This window comes from Primulina tabacum, chromosome 6 (assembly GCF_025594145.1).
Source record: "Primulina tabacum isolate GXHZ01 chromosome 6, ASM2559414v2, whole genome shotgun sequence".
Classification (NCBI taxonomy): Eukaryota; Viridiplantae; Streptophyta; class Magnoliopsida; order Lamiales; family Gesneriaceae; genus Primulina; species Primulina tabacum.
Genome location: NC_134555.1, coordinates 43,608,729 through 43,623,964, shown reverse-complemented (window position 1 = coordinate 43,623,964; position 15,236 = coordinate 43,608,729). Strand labels below are relative to the sequence as shown.

General features: G+C 35.8%; 4 protein-coding genes, 1 long non-coding RNA gene and 1 pseudogene across 7 annotated transcripts; 4 read left to right on the top strand and 2 right to left on the bottom strand.

Moving 5' to 3' along the window:
• Positions 1-293: 293 nt before the first annotated feature.
• On the bottom strand, positions 294-1,134 carry LOC142548295 (uncharacterized). 2 transcript variants are annotated; one of them, XR_012820956.1, is made up of 2 exons: positions 700-1,134; positions 294-601 (listed from the first exon to the last, which is right to left on the bottom strand). It is a non-coding gene; the product is annotated as an uncharacterized LOC142548295 (long non-coding RNA). The 2 variants fall into 2 exon arrangements; XR_012820955.1 differs by having other exon boundaries at positions 724-1,134.
• A 1,559-nt stretch (positions 1,135-2,693) lies between these two features.
• Positions 2,694-3,572, top strand: LOC142550308 (uncharacterized; annotated as a pseudogene).
• A 701-nt stretch (positions 3,573-4,273) lies between these two features.
• LOC142548294 (metalloendoproteinase 3-MMP-like) lies at positions 4,274-5,418 on the top strand. Its single transcript, XM_075656606.1, has one exon. The coding sequence runs from the start codon at positions 4,331-4,333 to the stop codon at positions 5,258-5,260; it is 930 nt and encodes a 309-aa protein (XP_075512721.1). The 5' UTR covers positions 4,274-4,330; the 3' UTR covers positions 5,261-5,418.
• Positions 5,419-5,595: 177 nt separating this feature from the next.
• On the top strand, positions 5,596-8,524 carry LOC142549819 (uncharacterized). The gene has a single exon (XM_075658994.1). It carries the CDS (start codon positions 5,689-5,691, stop codon positions 8,320-8,322), a length of 2,634 nt encoding a protein of 877 aa, XP_075515109.1. The 5' UTR covers positions 5,596-5,688; the 3' UTR covers positions 8,323-8,524.
• Positions 8,525-8,935: 411 nt separating this feature from the next.
• LOC142549816 (uncharacterized) lies at positions 8,936-13,646 on the top strand. Of its 2 annotated transcripts, XR_012821256.1 has the most exons (16): positions 8,936-9,249; positions 9,357-9,454; positions 9,720-9,820; positions 9,923-10,001; positions 10,096-10,156; positions 10,246-10,292; positions 10,465-10,557; positions 10,649-10,739; positions 10,868-10,913; positions 10,997-11,113; positions 11,203-11,350; positions 11,981-12,073; positions 12,149-12,217; positions 12,458-12,500; positions 12,590-13,043; positions 13,132-13,646. XR_012821256.1 is itself a non-coding variant. In XM_075658991.1 (15 exons), the coding sequence occupies exons 1-15, from the start codon at positions 9,192-9,194 to the stop codon at positions 12,688-12,690; spliced, it is 1,245 nt and encodes a 414-aa protein (XP_075515106.1). In that variant the 5' UTR covers positions 8,936-9,191; the 3' UTR covers positions 12,691-13,646. The 2 variants fall into 2 exon arrangements, 1 of the variants encoding a protein (XP_075515106.1); XM_075658991.1 differs by having other exon boundaries at positions 12,590-13,646.
• Positions 13,291-15,078, bottom strand: LOC142549818 (uncharacterized). Its single transcript, XM_075658993.1, has 3 exons — positions 14,888-15,078; positions 14,664-14,752; positions 13,291-13,644 (listed from the first exon to the last, which is right to left on the bottom strand). The coding sequence occupies exons 1-3, from the start codon at positions 14,927-14,929 to the stop codon at positions 13,494-13,496; spliced, it is 282 nt and encodes a 93-aa protein (XP_075515108.1). The 5' UTR covers positions 14,930-15,078; the 3' UTR covers positions 13,291-13,493.
• Positions 15,079-15,236: the final 158 nt, after the last annotated feature.

Here is a 15,236-nt window from a genome sequence, read left to right as displayed (position 1 = left end):
TGGCTCCAACTTCAAGTCCAGTTAAAAAAAAATCATAAAGCCGAAGATAGCTGAAATCAAATTAAAGATATTGATCAGATTCTTCGTTTCAAATGGTACTGTCTAATATGTGATCAAATCAGACAAAGTGTGGCACCAACTCCAGTCTAGCCAGTTCATAATTATGAAGCGGAGGATAGATCAACGTGGAGTACTTAAGGAATGGTGCGTATATAAAGATCTCTTAACTAATTAATGGGCGTTTTTGGAAAGAAACCCTAATCAACATCAAACAGAAGAACGAGTAAAGATCGTTGAAGCACGCAAATAAAGCTGAATATATAATATCAAACAAGATCGGACAGTGGAAGATCATGAAAAAATCAAGCACAAGCCAGAGAAATGACACCCACACAGACACAGACACGTACGTACACACGAACCTGCGGCAGTCCAAATCTTACAATATCTACGAGTAATCAATGGACCCTAGCTAGCAAAAGCAGATTCACACACCCTTTGCTTATTTTCACATCAAAACCTGTGAACACCAATGTGAAAAGAAAAGTCTCAATCTTGATCTAGCCATCATATATGGATCGGACCGTGATGCTTGATTCCCCTGTGAGATTAAAAAAAAGGAAAAAAAAGGGCAGTTCAATCTTTCGGGAATAGGAGATCCGAAAGAAATCGGAGATGGGAATAGATTTAAAAAGAAACCCTTTTCCATTTCGCGATCAAAACCTCCAAATCTTGAACTTTGTTCATCAATCAGCTTGTACATGTAGTGGTTGATGATGTTGGTGACGCCTCATCTTCTTACCTGTCATCATTAATTGGCAACAGTTTTTTGAAGCCTTTTGCGAAATTTCTGCTGGGTAATGATGCCTGAGCAGCGTATTTGTGGGTGTCATGGTAAGATGGGGGTGTGGTGGTGGCAGGAGCATGGTAATGATGACTGCATTCAGCTTTCTGAAGCTAGCGTTGAAGTAGGCAGAGAGGAGAGATCGAGGATTGTATAGATTATATCACAATGTTTTTTGTGCCATAATATTTTTTCTTTTATATTTATACATATATATGTATATTTTTTTTTCCCTGTGATCAGAACCCACCGTCTTATCCCAGGTGGGTATCTGGTAAATCTCAGATATATGCAAAAACTCACAACTAGATAAACATAAAAAATTACAGACAGATCTAGAGAACTTTCGACCTCAAACTTCACGTAAACCTTTAGGATGAGGTCTGGTTTGAAAAAATTCTTAAACTAAAAAAAAGGTGAAATAAGAAATATATTTCATTATACTTTTTATATATGTAAGCATTCTGTTTATTTTTATAATGATATTTTTTTTATTTATAGATTATAGTTGTTGTGTTACATCATGTAAGAATTTATTGAAACAGACATATATATCAGATTTGGTAAACTTATTTTAATGATATATAAGATGTTTTAATATTTTAGAATATAATGTAATCAATTCAAATGCAAATAGGTTTAGATATTTTCAAGCATTAAATATATTTTTTTTAAAAAAACTCAAAATATTTTGCAGTCTATGGATTTCGAGATTAGTAGTTTTTTTTAACAAATTAAGAGTCGATATAATTAACAAGACATTAAGTCATGAATCACAAAAAGTGCTTCTAATTTGTAAGCTTCTTCTTGCAAGTTCGTGAGCCACTTAATTAGCTAATCTCAAGATTTGTAATTGCATTGAAGGAGTTTATTTATTCTATGTTTTTAAAGATTTTTATAGAATTTTAAAATTTAGAGGTATTCAATTTAAATTTTTATATATTATATAAATATTTAGTGATATTCAACGTTGAATCAATTGATATTGTAGATGATAATTGTTGGGATGTTATTAAGAAAGTCTCAAACTTGGAGAATCGTACTCGGTACAAGGTGCTTGACTTGCTTAATACTAGATCAAAGAAGATGGCTTTCTTGAAAATGACAATCAAAGAACGTTTGAAATGGATAGACTATAAGTTTAGTGAATGACTGATTTTTGGGGTGCATAAATTAGTGATAAACATTGTGTTAAAATGTTTACTAATATTTGTCTGAATTGCTTTTTAATTATTGAACTGGTAGCGAATTTTAACTTTTGGATTATTTTTATTCTATAATTACTCAATTTTTTTATTGAACACATCTTGTTTTGATTATACATATGATGTTTTTTCAAAGATTCATAGCTTTTTTCATTTTCATTACTTGTTTTATGTCAGGTGGTTAATTTAAATGTCAAATGGAAGAAGAAGAACTGGGAGAAGAATTACATTAAACTTTTGAGTATTTGTTGATCCAAATTTTGAAGATCATATATGTGCTAAATGAGCACATAATTGACATTCATAGAAAACGTGTTCATCGTCCCTTAACTAGACGATCAATAACTACGAGTGGATACGATTATATTTATAAAATATTAAAAGAGGATCCAACAAACTTTCGAGAAATTTACAGAATGTACCTCGATATTTTTTTAAAATTATGCAACATTCTTATAGAAAGAACACCCTTACAAGACACAAGATACATTTGTGTTAAAGAAATGTTTGTCATGCTTTTACTTATTGTTGGTCGAAATACTCGATATTGCTTGATTCGTAAAACATTTGGTCGATCACAATATAATACTAGCCAAAACTTCAACAAGATGTTGATAGCATTAAACAGCATTGCAGTAGGTCTGATGGCCAAACCTGGATCTGCGTTACCAAAAAAAATAAGAGGGAGTACAAGATTCTACCCTTACTTTAAAGTAAGTAATGAAATTATTATATTATTATTTTTGTTGTTGTAATTATTGTTATTGCTATTCATGTTGTTGCAGGATTGTATTGGAGCTATTGATGGAACTCATATTCCAGCGACAGTGTTTGGGCGTGATAATAACAGTTACCGTAATCGTCATGGAGTAATTTCTAAAAATGTTTTGGCATCTTGAAACTTTGATTTAGAATTCATTTACGTACTCAGTGGATGGGAGGGATCTGCTCATGATTCACACGTGTTGACTGATGCTTTATTAAGAAATAATGGGCTTAAAATGCCACAAAATATATATTTATTTCCTATATATTACATGTATATTTATATTTTTGTAGTTTTCAAAGATATTCAAATCGACGTCAACTATTGGCTCCTTTTCAAGGTGTACGTTATAATCTTTTTAAAATTCACAAGTCAAAGTCGTCACCCTGAAGATGCTAAAGAGTTATTCAATCTTCGTCATGCTTCTTTGAGAAATGATATTGAGTGGACATTTGGTATATATAAATCACGATTCAAAATATTCACGATGACTCCCCCATTTCCATATACGACCCAAACAGAGCTTGTATTGGCTTGTGCTAGATTACACAATTTTCTTCGAAAGGAGCGTCGATGTAATGAATTTCAAATTGAACTAGATAATGAAGCTCAATTGTATTCATCGACACAAGTTTATGAAGATGACAACTTTGATCAGTTATTTGATACCCAAGAACAACAACGAGCAAATGCTAATGTATGGAGGGATATCATAGTCAATGGAATGTGGAGTGATCAAATTATCAATAATGATTAGATTTTTTTATAAAAGACTATTCATTATTTTGATTGTTTTTTAATAAAATTTTATTATGAACTTATAAAAATATTGTTCATTAATATATATGTTAAATTGACATAAAGAGTTGAAATTTTGAGTTCAATAAACTGGACAGTTCATTTGTTGTTTTATATAAATTAAATTGATTTAACTTTTAAGTAAGTAAATTCATTTATATTCATAAAAAAAATTAAAATTGAAGATGTTATCTATGTCCAATAATTATTTAAAATAAATTAATAAAAATTAAGTCACAATTATAAATTATAAAATCTAAATAATTCTATGAAAAAATCAACAAAAATCTTGAAAAAAGTCTATAAAAATCCATGAAATTTGTTTTCTAACTATATGATATTCTATAAAAGTCAATAAAAATCCATCAAATCTACAAAAGTCAATCATTTAAAAAAAATCATTAATAAATCTGATATTCCAGATAATATAGTACTAAATAATAAATACTATATATTAAAGTTTACGTAAAATGTGATCATTCAAAAAGCATGCAACACAACTACTTAACAAATTCAAAATTCCTCTTTCTAACAAATTCAAAATTCCTCTTTCCAAGAGGAACTCAAATTGAATGAGTAACTCGACTATGCCGTTAATTAAACAATTAATTTTATTTTCTTCCATTAAGAAAGCCTATAAACACAAGCATACATTATAACATGAATTTCAACATGTAAACATCGTCTTCCTTTTTCTTATAATATTAAAAAGAATTCATGGCACTTAAATATTTTCAGCTCTTATTTTCTGTCATTATAGTTTTCCTAGTTTTTTCTAACATTGGCATTGCCACGAGACATGCGCCAGATGACAAAAATGTGCACTCCCCATTTGAGTTCATCAAACACTTAGAAGGGTGTCACAAGGGAAACAAATCGAAAGAAATCCAACTACTCAAGAACTACCTTCAAAGATTTGGTTATCTTGACCTAGACCGAGCGCGTGCCGACGACGACATTTTTGACGACGCCCTTGAGGCCGCCGTCAAAACCTATCAAAGTAATTTCCATATTAATCCGACCGGGATATTGGATGTTAGCACGGTTTCCAAAATGGTCGTATCTCGATGCGGCGTGCCTGATATATTCAAAGGGATGAACTCAATGCGAGCTGATAGGGAAAAACACGACTATGGTTCTGCAGTTCACGTCGTGTCACACTATAGTTTTTTTCCAAATAGTCCAAGATGGCCACCTACTAAGACACACTTGACCTATAACATTTTACCCGATACACCAAACAATGCAGTCGGCCCCGTGAGACGAGCCTTTAACAAATGGGCGTCCGCCACTCATTTCACATTTTCACAGGTCCAAGGCAATCAAGGTGCTGATTTGGTTATTGGGTTTTTCCGGCGTGACCATGGAGACGGACACGAGTTCGATGGTCCAGGTGGTACCCTAGCCCATGCTTTCGCGCCAACAATCGGGAGGTTCCATTATGATGCAGATGAACCCTGGGTCGATGGGATGGTCCCAGGAGCATTCGACCTCGAAACGGTGGCGATCCACGAAATCGGGCACCTTCTTGGCCTTGGACATAGCTCGGTTGAAGGAGCAATTATGTACCCATCCATCCCCGATGGAGTGACAAAAAATTTGCATGAAGATGACATTCGGGGAATCAGAGCTTTATATAATGTTTAAAACTAATTCGATCGTTTTATTTACAAATATATGTGTGAGCGTTGCAACAAGTTTTTACATGCTTCATGTATTTCGATTTAAACTTCTTGTTCAGAGATCGATATATAAAATGTAATATTAAAATTACAAAATTTTAATAGTTTTTATTTTAAAATTTATATACGAGGTGTAATTTAATAATATCAGAGTGAGAAAACCGATCATCCAAAATTAAAACCTGCGAGATTTATTAAATACATTAAAAATATTTATATAATAAAATTAAGATTTACTATATTATATCCATATTCCGTGCCCTTAAAAATAATAAATTCATTTTTATTAATAAATTCAGTCCAACAAATTAATATTTAACTTGAGGCGGAGACTCGAGTGGCCGGAGCAACCACCAATCATAAGCTCACCCCTTTGCGAATCTGAATCGGGCTATGGCAGACCGCCGCCATCACCACCACCAACACCGACCACATAGCATATCACTTCCCCCACGCGCCACCATCCCCACCATCACTGGTAGCACCCCACGCCCATCCTACCCCTTCGTCCGTTACCCTCCTTCAACCCCGACGCCTACCCCCTCCAAACACCGTCTTCCAATCTCCAGACCCTCCGTCGGCGCCACCTCCTACTCTTTCCTCTTTCTGCTCCTCTTCTCTCTCCGCTCCCTCTACTCTCTGCTCCCATTCCTCCGCTCATCTCCTCCCTCTTTCTCCATCTTCCCTTTCTCTTTTCTCGTCTCCCTCCTCTCTTTTCTGCTCACCCTCTCGTTCTCTCTTTTTACCTCGAGCTTTGCCAAGAATTCTGCTTACCTTAAATCTCGGAGGCTCATTTTTTCCATCACTTCAATAAGCCGATCCCAGCTCAAACTCCTAGTCGCCAAATCAATCCTTCTTGCGGTTGTTTTTTTACTTAGATTTCAGGCGTTACGATATTGTGGCACGGCAGCGATGATTTTAGCTGAGTTATCTGGTAATATAGTGTCGCGCTTTATGACAGATGGTAAAGATCGGAGCTTTGTTAATGCGAGTTCGATTGGATCATCGAAGCTGCGTGGATTCATTGCTTTGTGTTTTGGGTTGCTTTTGTTATCTATTGGTTGGGATCGAATCGAATGCTTTCCTTTATCACACGTGAATGTTAGCAGTAGAGGTCTTTTGGTGTTTGCCAGTGGAAATTGTTTGAGGATTTGGCCAATGTTACTTCCTTTTTTATCTGGATTTTTGGGATATTATGAGCGGGTTTTATCAAACTGGGGGGATGTTCGAGAGCTTGGTGCGAAACGGGTTCGTATAATCACTTTGTTTTTTACAACTGTTACTCTTTTTATACCTGCTGTCATCAGTATGTTTGTGTTTGAAACTGAGGGTGATAGCATTTCCTTGCCGAGTCTCGGCTGGCCACTAGCAAACACCGTGGTTTTTGGTGTGCTGTTGAGTGAGAATTGTACTGACGAGAAAGCAGCTGGTTCAAAAGATTTTCGAAGGGAGTACTTCTTAACTTTTGTGTACACTCTTGTTTTGGAGTTGTTATATTTTCCGGAGCTTTCACTGTGGGGATTACTGATTTGCGGGTTGTTGCTTTGGATTTCAGTGAGAGAGTTGGATCTTGTTAATTTTAGCTATCCTGAATTGGGTTCTGAATCCTCAGAGTCCTTTAGTACAACAGTGATGAAGCCTATTAGGCATGTCTTGAGCGAACGGAAGTCGCGCAAGATTGCTCTGTTTTTATTGATCAATGCTGCTTACATGGTTGTTGAATTTGTGGCGGGTTTCATGAGTAACAGTCTGGGGTTGATATCCGATGCCTGTCACATGTTGTTTGACTGTGCTGCTCTGGCTATTGGTTTGTATGCATCTTACATTTCACGATTGCCAGCAAATGGTCAATTCAACTATGGTCGTGGGAGGTTTGAGGTTCTCTCAGGTTATGTCAATGCTGTTTTTCTTGTTCTAGTTGGAATATTAATTACGCTCGAGTCGCTTGAGCGAATTTTAGACCCTCAAGAGATTTCTACTGGCAGTCTGCTGGCAGTTTCGATTGGAGGGCTGGTTGTGAACGTTGTTGGTCTGATATTCTTTCATGAGGAGCATCATCATGCCCATGGTGGATCTGGAACATGTTCTCATTCACATTCCCACTCTCATAGCCAGTTGGAAACTCATTCCCACTCTCGTAGCCTTTCAGAAACTCATTCTCACTCCCATACCGAGTTGAAAGCCCATTCCCATTGCCATCACCGTAACGATGATCATCATTCACATGAAAGTGATGAATTTGAAGACAAACGTAGGGAGTTCATTACTGTGGTGAACGATTCCAATGAGAAATTGGGTGTGAATCATGATAGCAAGTGTAGTTTTGATCATGAACACAACAAATGTCATCATGATGCTGATCATGATCACCACCATGATGGCCATCACCACCTTGCTGAGAAACCCAACCTCAATCACCACCACAATGGCCAACACGACCAACACCACCATCATCATCATTCTCATGTTGATCAATATTATCATAATCATGGTCCTACTGACCCACTATTGGAAAGAAAGGAAAAGGAGAAGGATCACCATCATCACCACCACCACCACCACCACATCGACCACAACATGCGAGGCATCTTCTTGCACGTCTTGGCAGACACATTGGGAAGTGTTGGAGTCGTCATTTCTACCTTATTAATCAAGTACAAGGGATGGCTCATCGCTGACCCTGCCTGCTCAATATTTATATCTGCCCTTATCGTGTTATCTGTGATACCTTTGCTTAGAAATTCTGCTGAAATCTTGATGCAAAGAGTTCCAAGGTTTTGCGAGCATGAGTTGAAGGAAGCTCTTAATAAAGTGATGAAGCTCAAGGGCATGGTTGGCATTCAAAATCTACATGTCTGGAGTTTCACCAACACAGATGTCGTGGGAACTATCCATCTTCATGTCTCGGCAGATTCTAACAAGTCTTTCGCAAAAAACCAAGTATTACACATTTTACATGATGCTGGGGTTAAGGATTTGACCATGCAGATTGAAGCTGTCGGCTCTGATGAAAGAAATCAAGGCTGACTTTTCTCCCACTGTGATTTTTCTGTCCGGAAGACGGCACGTTGAGAAAAGTAAAAACACACTGATCCATCGAACTTAAATTTATGTATAGATTTCTTTATTTCTGTGGACTAGTTATTTTCAGCTGTTGATAAGATTTTGATAGTTCAAATTCATCAAACACAGAGAAATTTGAGTATTCATCTCCTCGGTTTTTTTACTTGAGACTGGCAGCAGATTGTAATCACATGTATTGTATTCACTCAGTTGAAGCTTATCGATCGGGATAATAAAGTTCATATCGATATTCCAAAAAAGATTGCATCACCAAAATTGTATTTTATAAATTACAAAATAATTTTACAGGATATCTCACTAATGAAAAAATATTATTTTTATGTCAAGATCAACTCATTCCACGACACTTATTTTTTAGAAGTATTACTTTCTTTCTTTCTTGTAAGTTGCAATTTAAGATACAATCTGAGTTTAAAGGTGAACTATTCATCAAAACAAAAACACCAAAAGAGATTTCTAGCAAAATCCATAAATGCATATTTTTGAAAACCTATAAACCCACGTTCCCTTCTCATGAGGTTGGACATAAAATTACTGAATGCTTGTCCCAACTTGTCTATGAATGATCCAATCGTGTATGAGATATTTCGATTCTTGAGAATGTCGTGTAGTTGTCTAAATTTAGGATTTGATTTGAAAAAAATGAATTTAATTCGAGAAAAGATTTCAAATTGCTGATGGTGATGTCCGTCAGTATTTATTTTATTTTATATTTGTAAATTCTTTAAAATAAGATTCTTGGAAAAACCAGCAGTAAATTTGTAACTGCGTATCATAACCCCAATCATTTTTTCATATTCAAGTTGGAAAACATGGAGAACACGGAGGACAAGGCGGTCGCTGTAATATTGGTCGGTGGCCCTACTAAAGGTGCGAACTTCTCAATTTTACTCTTCAATTTCTTTCTACTCCGACAAAATCTGTTCTTTAATCCAATATATTTTCCCATAATTTTCTCTTGTTTTTGCTAAATTCAGGGACTCGGTTTAGGATTCTTTCGTTTAACACTCCAGAACCTCTGTTTCCTCTCGCTGGTCACCCCATGGTTGACCATCTCATCAACTCTTGCAAAAAGGTATTCTTTACTTCTTGGAATGTGATTTTCTCATCTGATCGGTTCGAAAATTGGACAACCTTTACTGTATGGTAGACAAGGTGGGATCTTGGCTTGATTTTATTAATGGGACACATTGTGCTATATAATTGGGATTTTGTTGGAAGATTGAGTTTGAATTAACATATTTTCCTCAAAAAATATAGTGGGAAATGTAGCGAGGATAAATCTGAACTTGGATGTCTAAATTAGGATTGATTGAGCACTTGTGGTTGTTGATGTTTAGATACCAAACTTGGCCCAAGTGTTTCTTGTCGGGTTCTACGAGGAGCGGGAGTTTGCGATATATGTCTCTTCAATCTCTAATGAGCTCAAAGTTCCTGTGAGGTGAAGTCAGACTGTGGTGTACTTTGATTGGTGCGTTCTTGTGAGTAGAGTATTACTGATTTTTGGTTAATTGGTTATTTTGGATGGATGCTTCATTTATAGATATTTGAAAGAAGATAAACCACATGGTTCAGGAGGCAGCCTTTATTACTTCAGAGATCAAATCATGGAGGAGTCTCCTGTATGATATTTAATTCCCTAGTATATTTATATACTCGCATTATTGCAAGAATTCTTTCTCTAAAACTATACGTTTTTTATTCATGCAATTGCAGTCCCATATTTTTATGCTGAACCATGATGTCTGCTGCAGTTTTCCTCTGCCTAACATGCTGGGTACTTCTTGATTACCTGCTTTAGAACTATTTCGTTATTCTCCGAAACATTTATTTTTACGAGTAACTTGTTTCCTTATCTTATGGCAGAGGCCCATCTGAGTTATGGTGGAATGGGAACAATTCTAGTTATAAAGGTAAGTAACCTTTCACTTTTTTTTTGTTTTTTGAACTTGCACAACTATTAGGGAACAGGTGTCATCTTGTACAAGTCTATCTTGATTTTTTTGGCCCTCCCCTTATTTTTCTCCTCTTTTCCCAATATTATATTGTCTAAGTCAAATGCTATCTTGTTGAATGTTCCTTCAGGTTTCTGCAGAATCTGCCAACCAGTTCGGTGAGTTAGTCGCAGATCCAATTACCAAAGAACTGTTGCATTACACAGAAAAACCTGAGACTTTTGTATGTAACTTCTGAAAAAATATCAATGGATCACCTTCAGAACTTTTGCTTCCTTCTTAGCTGTATTTCTTATATTAATCTTTTTCACTAGGTGAGTGATCTCATAAACTGTGGTGTTTACGTGTTCACTCCACAAATCTTTAGTGCCATCCAAGATGTATATCTGCATATGGAGGACAAAGGTTAGTGATTTTGGCAATATGATGTATTTTTATCTGTTCAATTTGGGAAGATCATTTTCAAGGATTGATTTTCTATGAATATGATGGGATAGCATATTAATGTTTTGTCTATGTATGGTTGATTGTAGTTGATATAAACCGTGCATCGAGCTTTGAACTCCAATTGGCAACAAGGTGCTAGCTCTATTTGCTACTCCTTTTTTGGTATGATGATGAAAGTTTGAATAATGCCCCGTGTTGAGTAATCAGTCATATAGGTCTCTTCCGACAGATTTTGTAAGGTTGGATCAAGATATATTGTCACCTCTAGCTGGAAAGAAGCAACTATATACATATGAAACTATGGACTTTTGGGAACAGATCAAGACCCCAGGGTAAATCAACCCTTATTCGATATCTATCTTTTTCCTTCTTGAGTCGAGAACCATGAGCCATCTTAAGTAACTCACTTTTAACTTGTTAGAATGTCAATCAAGTGTTCTGCTCTTTATCTTACTCAATTTCGAAGTAACTCTCCACATCTGCTGGCAAATGGAGATGGTGAAAAAAGTGCTATGGTTGTTGGAGATGTCTATATTCATCCATCAGCAAAAGTACATCCAACTGCAAAGGTGATAAAGTGAATTTTACATGCACACACATGGGTTTATAAGTAGCTATTATCTGTTGATGAAACCGCCAGGATAATCAAGTAAGCAGGACAGACATTTTTTAGATTCAAAATTTTTTTCCTCTGATATTGTGACGGACTTATGGTATTGGGCCAAAATAAAATGGGCCCAATCTAGACGTAAGGAGACGGAAGAACTTGGGGAAGGGGAAAAAGAGAGTATAAGAGTAGGGAGTTGTTTTGAGTTAGGATTCGGTTATTTTCCTCGAGTGTTTTTACTGGCCTGTGCTAAGGTGGGTTTACTAGCATAGAGGGATTTCTCTGGGTTTGTCAAATCTTCATATCACTTCATATAATTTGTCTCAATTTCTTGTTCTTGTTTGGCTCTTGTGTATCTTTTTCTGTGATAATATTTCTGGATCCTAACAGATATTAAGTGTAGCAAACATGTTAACATGCTTTGAGAACATAAAGCCTCTTCAGCCGCCTTTTCACGACGGTAGTGTCAAAAGAACAGGAAAAAAATTGCATTTTTTCAATGAAATATCATTGTTATTCTTATTTCTTAATGCATTGGAAAACTAATATATTTTGGGTGTAGAGTTTTATAAATTCTTGAATTAATGAACAGATTGGACCCAATGTCTCAATATCAGCAAATGTTCGGATAGCTGCTGGTGCAAGACTTATCAGCTGCATAGTGTTAGATGATGTAGAAATCAAGGTATATTAGTGCATAGAAAGTTTGCATGATAGGTTAATTACAGATTGGAGGCCAACATAATTTTGTCTTTCACAGGAAAATGCTGTTATTATGCATGCTATTGTGGGGTGGAAATCATCTCTTGGACGATGGTCTCGAGTCCAGGTACAATTCTAGTTTGGTAACAGTGCTGAATCTTTTGTGGTATATCTAAATGCAACAATTCTTTAGGAAATTTCACTTTCTATAATTGACTTTGAGGCTCGATTTTGAAATTCATGCATCCATTTCATCCGATATATGCACCTTCTCTCTTTTTTGGCTTGGTAGAACCATAGCCAAAATATGCATTATGATACCTGTATTTTCACACTCCTTTGCTAAAGAACGGCATCAATGATTCAGGCTGATGGCGACTACAATTCAAAGTTTGGAATTACTATCTTAGGTATGAGACTTTCATTTCTACAGATCCTATCAGTAGGTGGAAGTTTTTGTAATGCCAAGAATGACATGAAAGTTTTTCATATGATGCAGGGGAAGCTGTGACAGTTGAAGACGAAGTGGTGGTTATTAACAGTATAGTTCTTCCAAATAAGATGCTTAATGTAAGCGTACAGGAAGAAATCATCTTATAAAATTATGCATACATTCATCCCAGGAGCATGTTAATACATTTGCATATTCAAAAGTAACATTATACTTTTAAAAAGAAATTAACATTATACAGAAAACTGAGGTTCATTTTATTTGGCCACGGATCTTTGTAATTCTTAGTGCAGAATAGTTTTGGCACGGTTCATCATTGGTACTTTTGATCAAACAATTGTGTAATCTGCTTTTTTTATGGAATGTCTCTCAATCCCATGTCTGGTTTTGTTTTTTCCTCATCTTTTCTTTTCAAAAAAAGGAGCAGATTTCCAAGAGCTATGCAATTTTGGGTTCGGTTTTACACTTTTACTGTCCTCCGGATTCATTTTATGGACGAATGGTAACGATCTTACATACACTTGAAAGTGTTGAAACTAAAATAAAATTATTTGAAAAACTTAACATGTTAAATTAAAATTCTAATGCAGTTTGAGCAGTGTTTGTTGGAAGGTCCATCTGAGCAGCAATGGCGGACATTAGTTCATTCTTCCTATTGTGAGGATTTGAAGTATAAGTTAACACCCACAATTCATTGAAAAACTTTCAGATGCACATAACTATAACAAATAAAAAAACAGAAACTGAAATATCATAACGCCAGATTTCTATGGGAGATGAGGCCAAGAATGCGTATCTCGCAAAAATAATGATTTGATTGGTTGATACAATTATCAAAACTTATTATCCAATCCAGGAATGTAAACCCATGAATTCATGGGGACTCAATTCATGTATTAAAGGGGCATTTTCAGTTATTGGATCCGCCTCAAAATAATACTAGTCTGATAAATCAATACTTAGGATCTGTGAAGAAACTGTTGATGGAAGGCATGATTTCGGGAGCCCTGTTGCGAACGAACTTCCTGAGAGCATGTTCAGCATATTTCTCCCCCTCGGCAAAGTTATCCAACACACCAGCAGCCCGGTTCTCTTTTGTCACCCTACATTATTGCGAATACAGCAACAAGTTCATTACTTGGTTGGAATTTAATTACAATGGGAACTTGATCATCACTCAAATTCAAGATTAACTGAAACAAAACCGATGTGATAATCTTAACAGCTAAAGGCATCTGGAATAAAAAATTGATTAGAATTTCTCAAGTTTGCAAATGTGATCCCGTGCCATATGAACATCCTAGTTAAGGGACAAAAACATACACCAAAATTTAGGATTCGTAGTTGACTTTCGACAGGAGCACCAAACTAGTAAACAATTCGAGGAGCCTACAAACTTCAAAAAAATAGAGAAGAAAACAAGATGAATATAGACTTGAATGGAGAAAATTCACCATTATCTATTATTCTTCTATCAATCACACATGGAGAAATCACCATAATTTGTTGTCCCCTCTAAAATCACGACTCAGTCTTTTCCAAAAGTCAAAATTTACAACGGGCCCCATAATTGATACAATACGATTCTAACAAACAAGTCCGGCCCATTCAAAAAGGGACAACCCATACTTTTTTTTTTTAAGAATAAAATCCAAACTCAAATGATCTATAGTCCAAGGGTGACCTGTGTATCCAAGTTATATATACAATGTACTGGTGGAGACCCTTTATGATGAATCAAAAATGGTCTAAACAAAATGTGTAAAAGGGATCTGTGTATGAAATATGAGCTTTTTTTATTAGCACGCAGGACCAAAAAATTCCAAAAATCTAGTCTTGATTATGAGTATTCCCTCCATTTCTTGTATCTTAGAACACGTTAATATAGAATCGTATATTGTGCAAACATACGCCAACTGCAAATAAAACACGAGGATTTTACACAGAATAACAATGAATTATCACGTACTCATACAAATCCGAATTTCCCACGTTAAATCCCCGCAGATCTAATCTTTAATCTAAAATTTCCCAATAAAATCCATCGACTAAAACGAATTTTTAAAAAATACGGGCAAAGATGCAATCCTTAACGGCTGACGATTAGAATGTTGAATAATACCTGACTTCAGGGTTAGTGGTAATGTTACGGACCAATTGCATTCCGCAAATCCCGACGGCAACTCCAACCGCAGCAAACAAAGGGTACACCTAAACATAAATGCAAAAAAAATAAAAAAATCAGATCTAGGCGAGTTGTGGATCAACCACACGAGAATTAATCGGAAAATTTGTTGCATCCAACATTTTGGCGATAACAACGAGGAGATCTAGAGGAGTACGTACCTCGGGCCTAAGCCATCTCTTCAGGGCTGCGGAAGAAGCCATTCGTTGAAGACGGAATCCCTAACGACGCGCAGGCGAATTTGTGAATGATTTCTTCAAAACTTGGACGCCTTCTTCGGGGAAAGTAATATATATTTATAGATACACAAAGTCAAACGCAAACCATTGGTCTTCCGAATCAATATTCTCCATTGGCTGCTTTGACTACCACGAAACACCACGAACCGGACTCACATCGGTTTTTTAAAAAATTTAAAAATTCTTCAATCTTAATTTACTAATTTATAATTTTTTCAATTTTATTTATTTTTCTACACCATCCATTTTAAATAACATGTCAACACTTGGA

What these genes read in the sequence shown, in the direction of transcription:
- LOC142548294 (XM_075656606.1), top strand. Translation starts at nt 4,331, where the DNA reads ATGGCACTTAAATATTTTCAGCTCTTATTTTCTGTCATTATAGTTTTC.
- LOC142549819 (XM_075658994.1), top strand. Translation starts at nt 5,689, where the DNA reads ATGGCAGACCGCCGCCATCACCACCACCAACACCGACCACATAGCATA.
- LOC142549816 (XM_075658991.1), top strand. Translation starts at nt 9,192, where the DNA reads ATGGAGAACACGGAGGACAAGGCGGTCGCTGTAATATTGGTCGGTGGC. An exon ending in GAACAATTCTAGTTATAAAG is followed by an intron (nt 10,293 to 10,464) that starts GTAAGTAACCTT and finishes ATGTTCCTTCAG; the next exon opens with GTTTCTGCAGAATCTGCCAA. An exon ending in GACGATGGTCTCGAGTCCAG is followed by an intron (nt 12,218 to 12,457) that starts GTACAATTCTAG and finishes TCAATGATTCAG; the next exon opens with GCTGATGGCGACTACAATTC.
- LOC142549818 (XM_075658993.1), bottom strand. Translation starts at nt 14,929, where the DNA reads ATGGCTTCTTCCGCAGCCCTGAAGAGATGGCTTAGGCCCGAG. An exon ending in AGAGATGGCTTAGGCCCGAG is followed by an intron (nt 14,753 to 14,887) that starts GTACGTACTCCT and finishes ATTTATGTTTAG; the next exon opens with GTGTACCCTTTGTTTGCTGC. An exon ending in ACCACTAACCCTGAAGTCAG is followed by an intron (nt 13,645 to 14,663) that starts GTATTATTCAAC and finishes GCAATAATGTAG; the next exon opens with GGTGACAAAAGAGAACCGGG.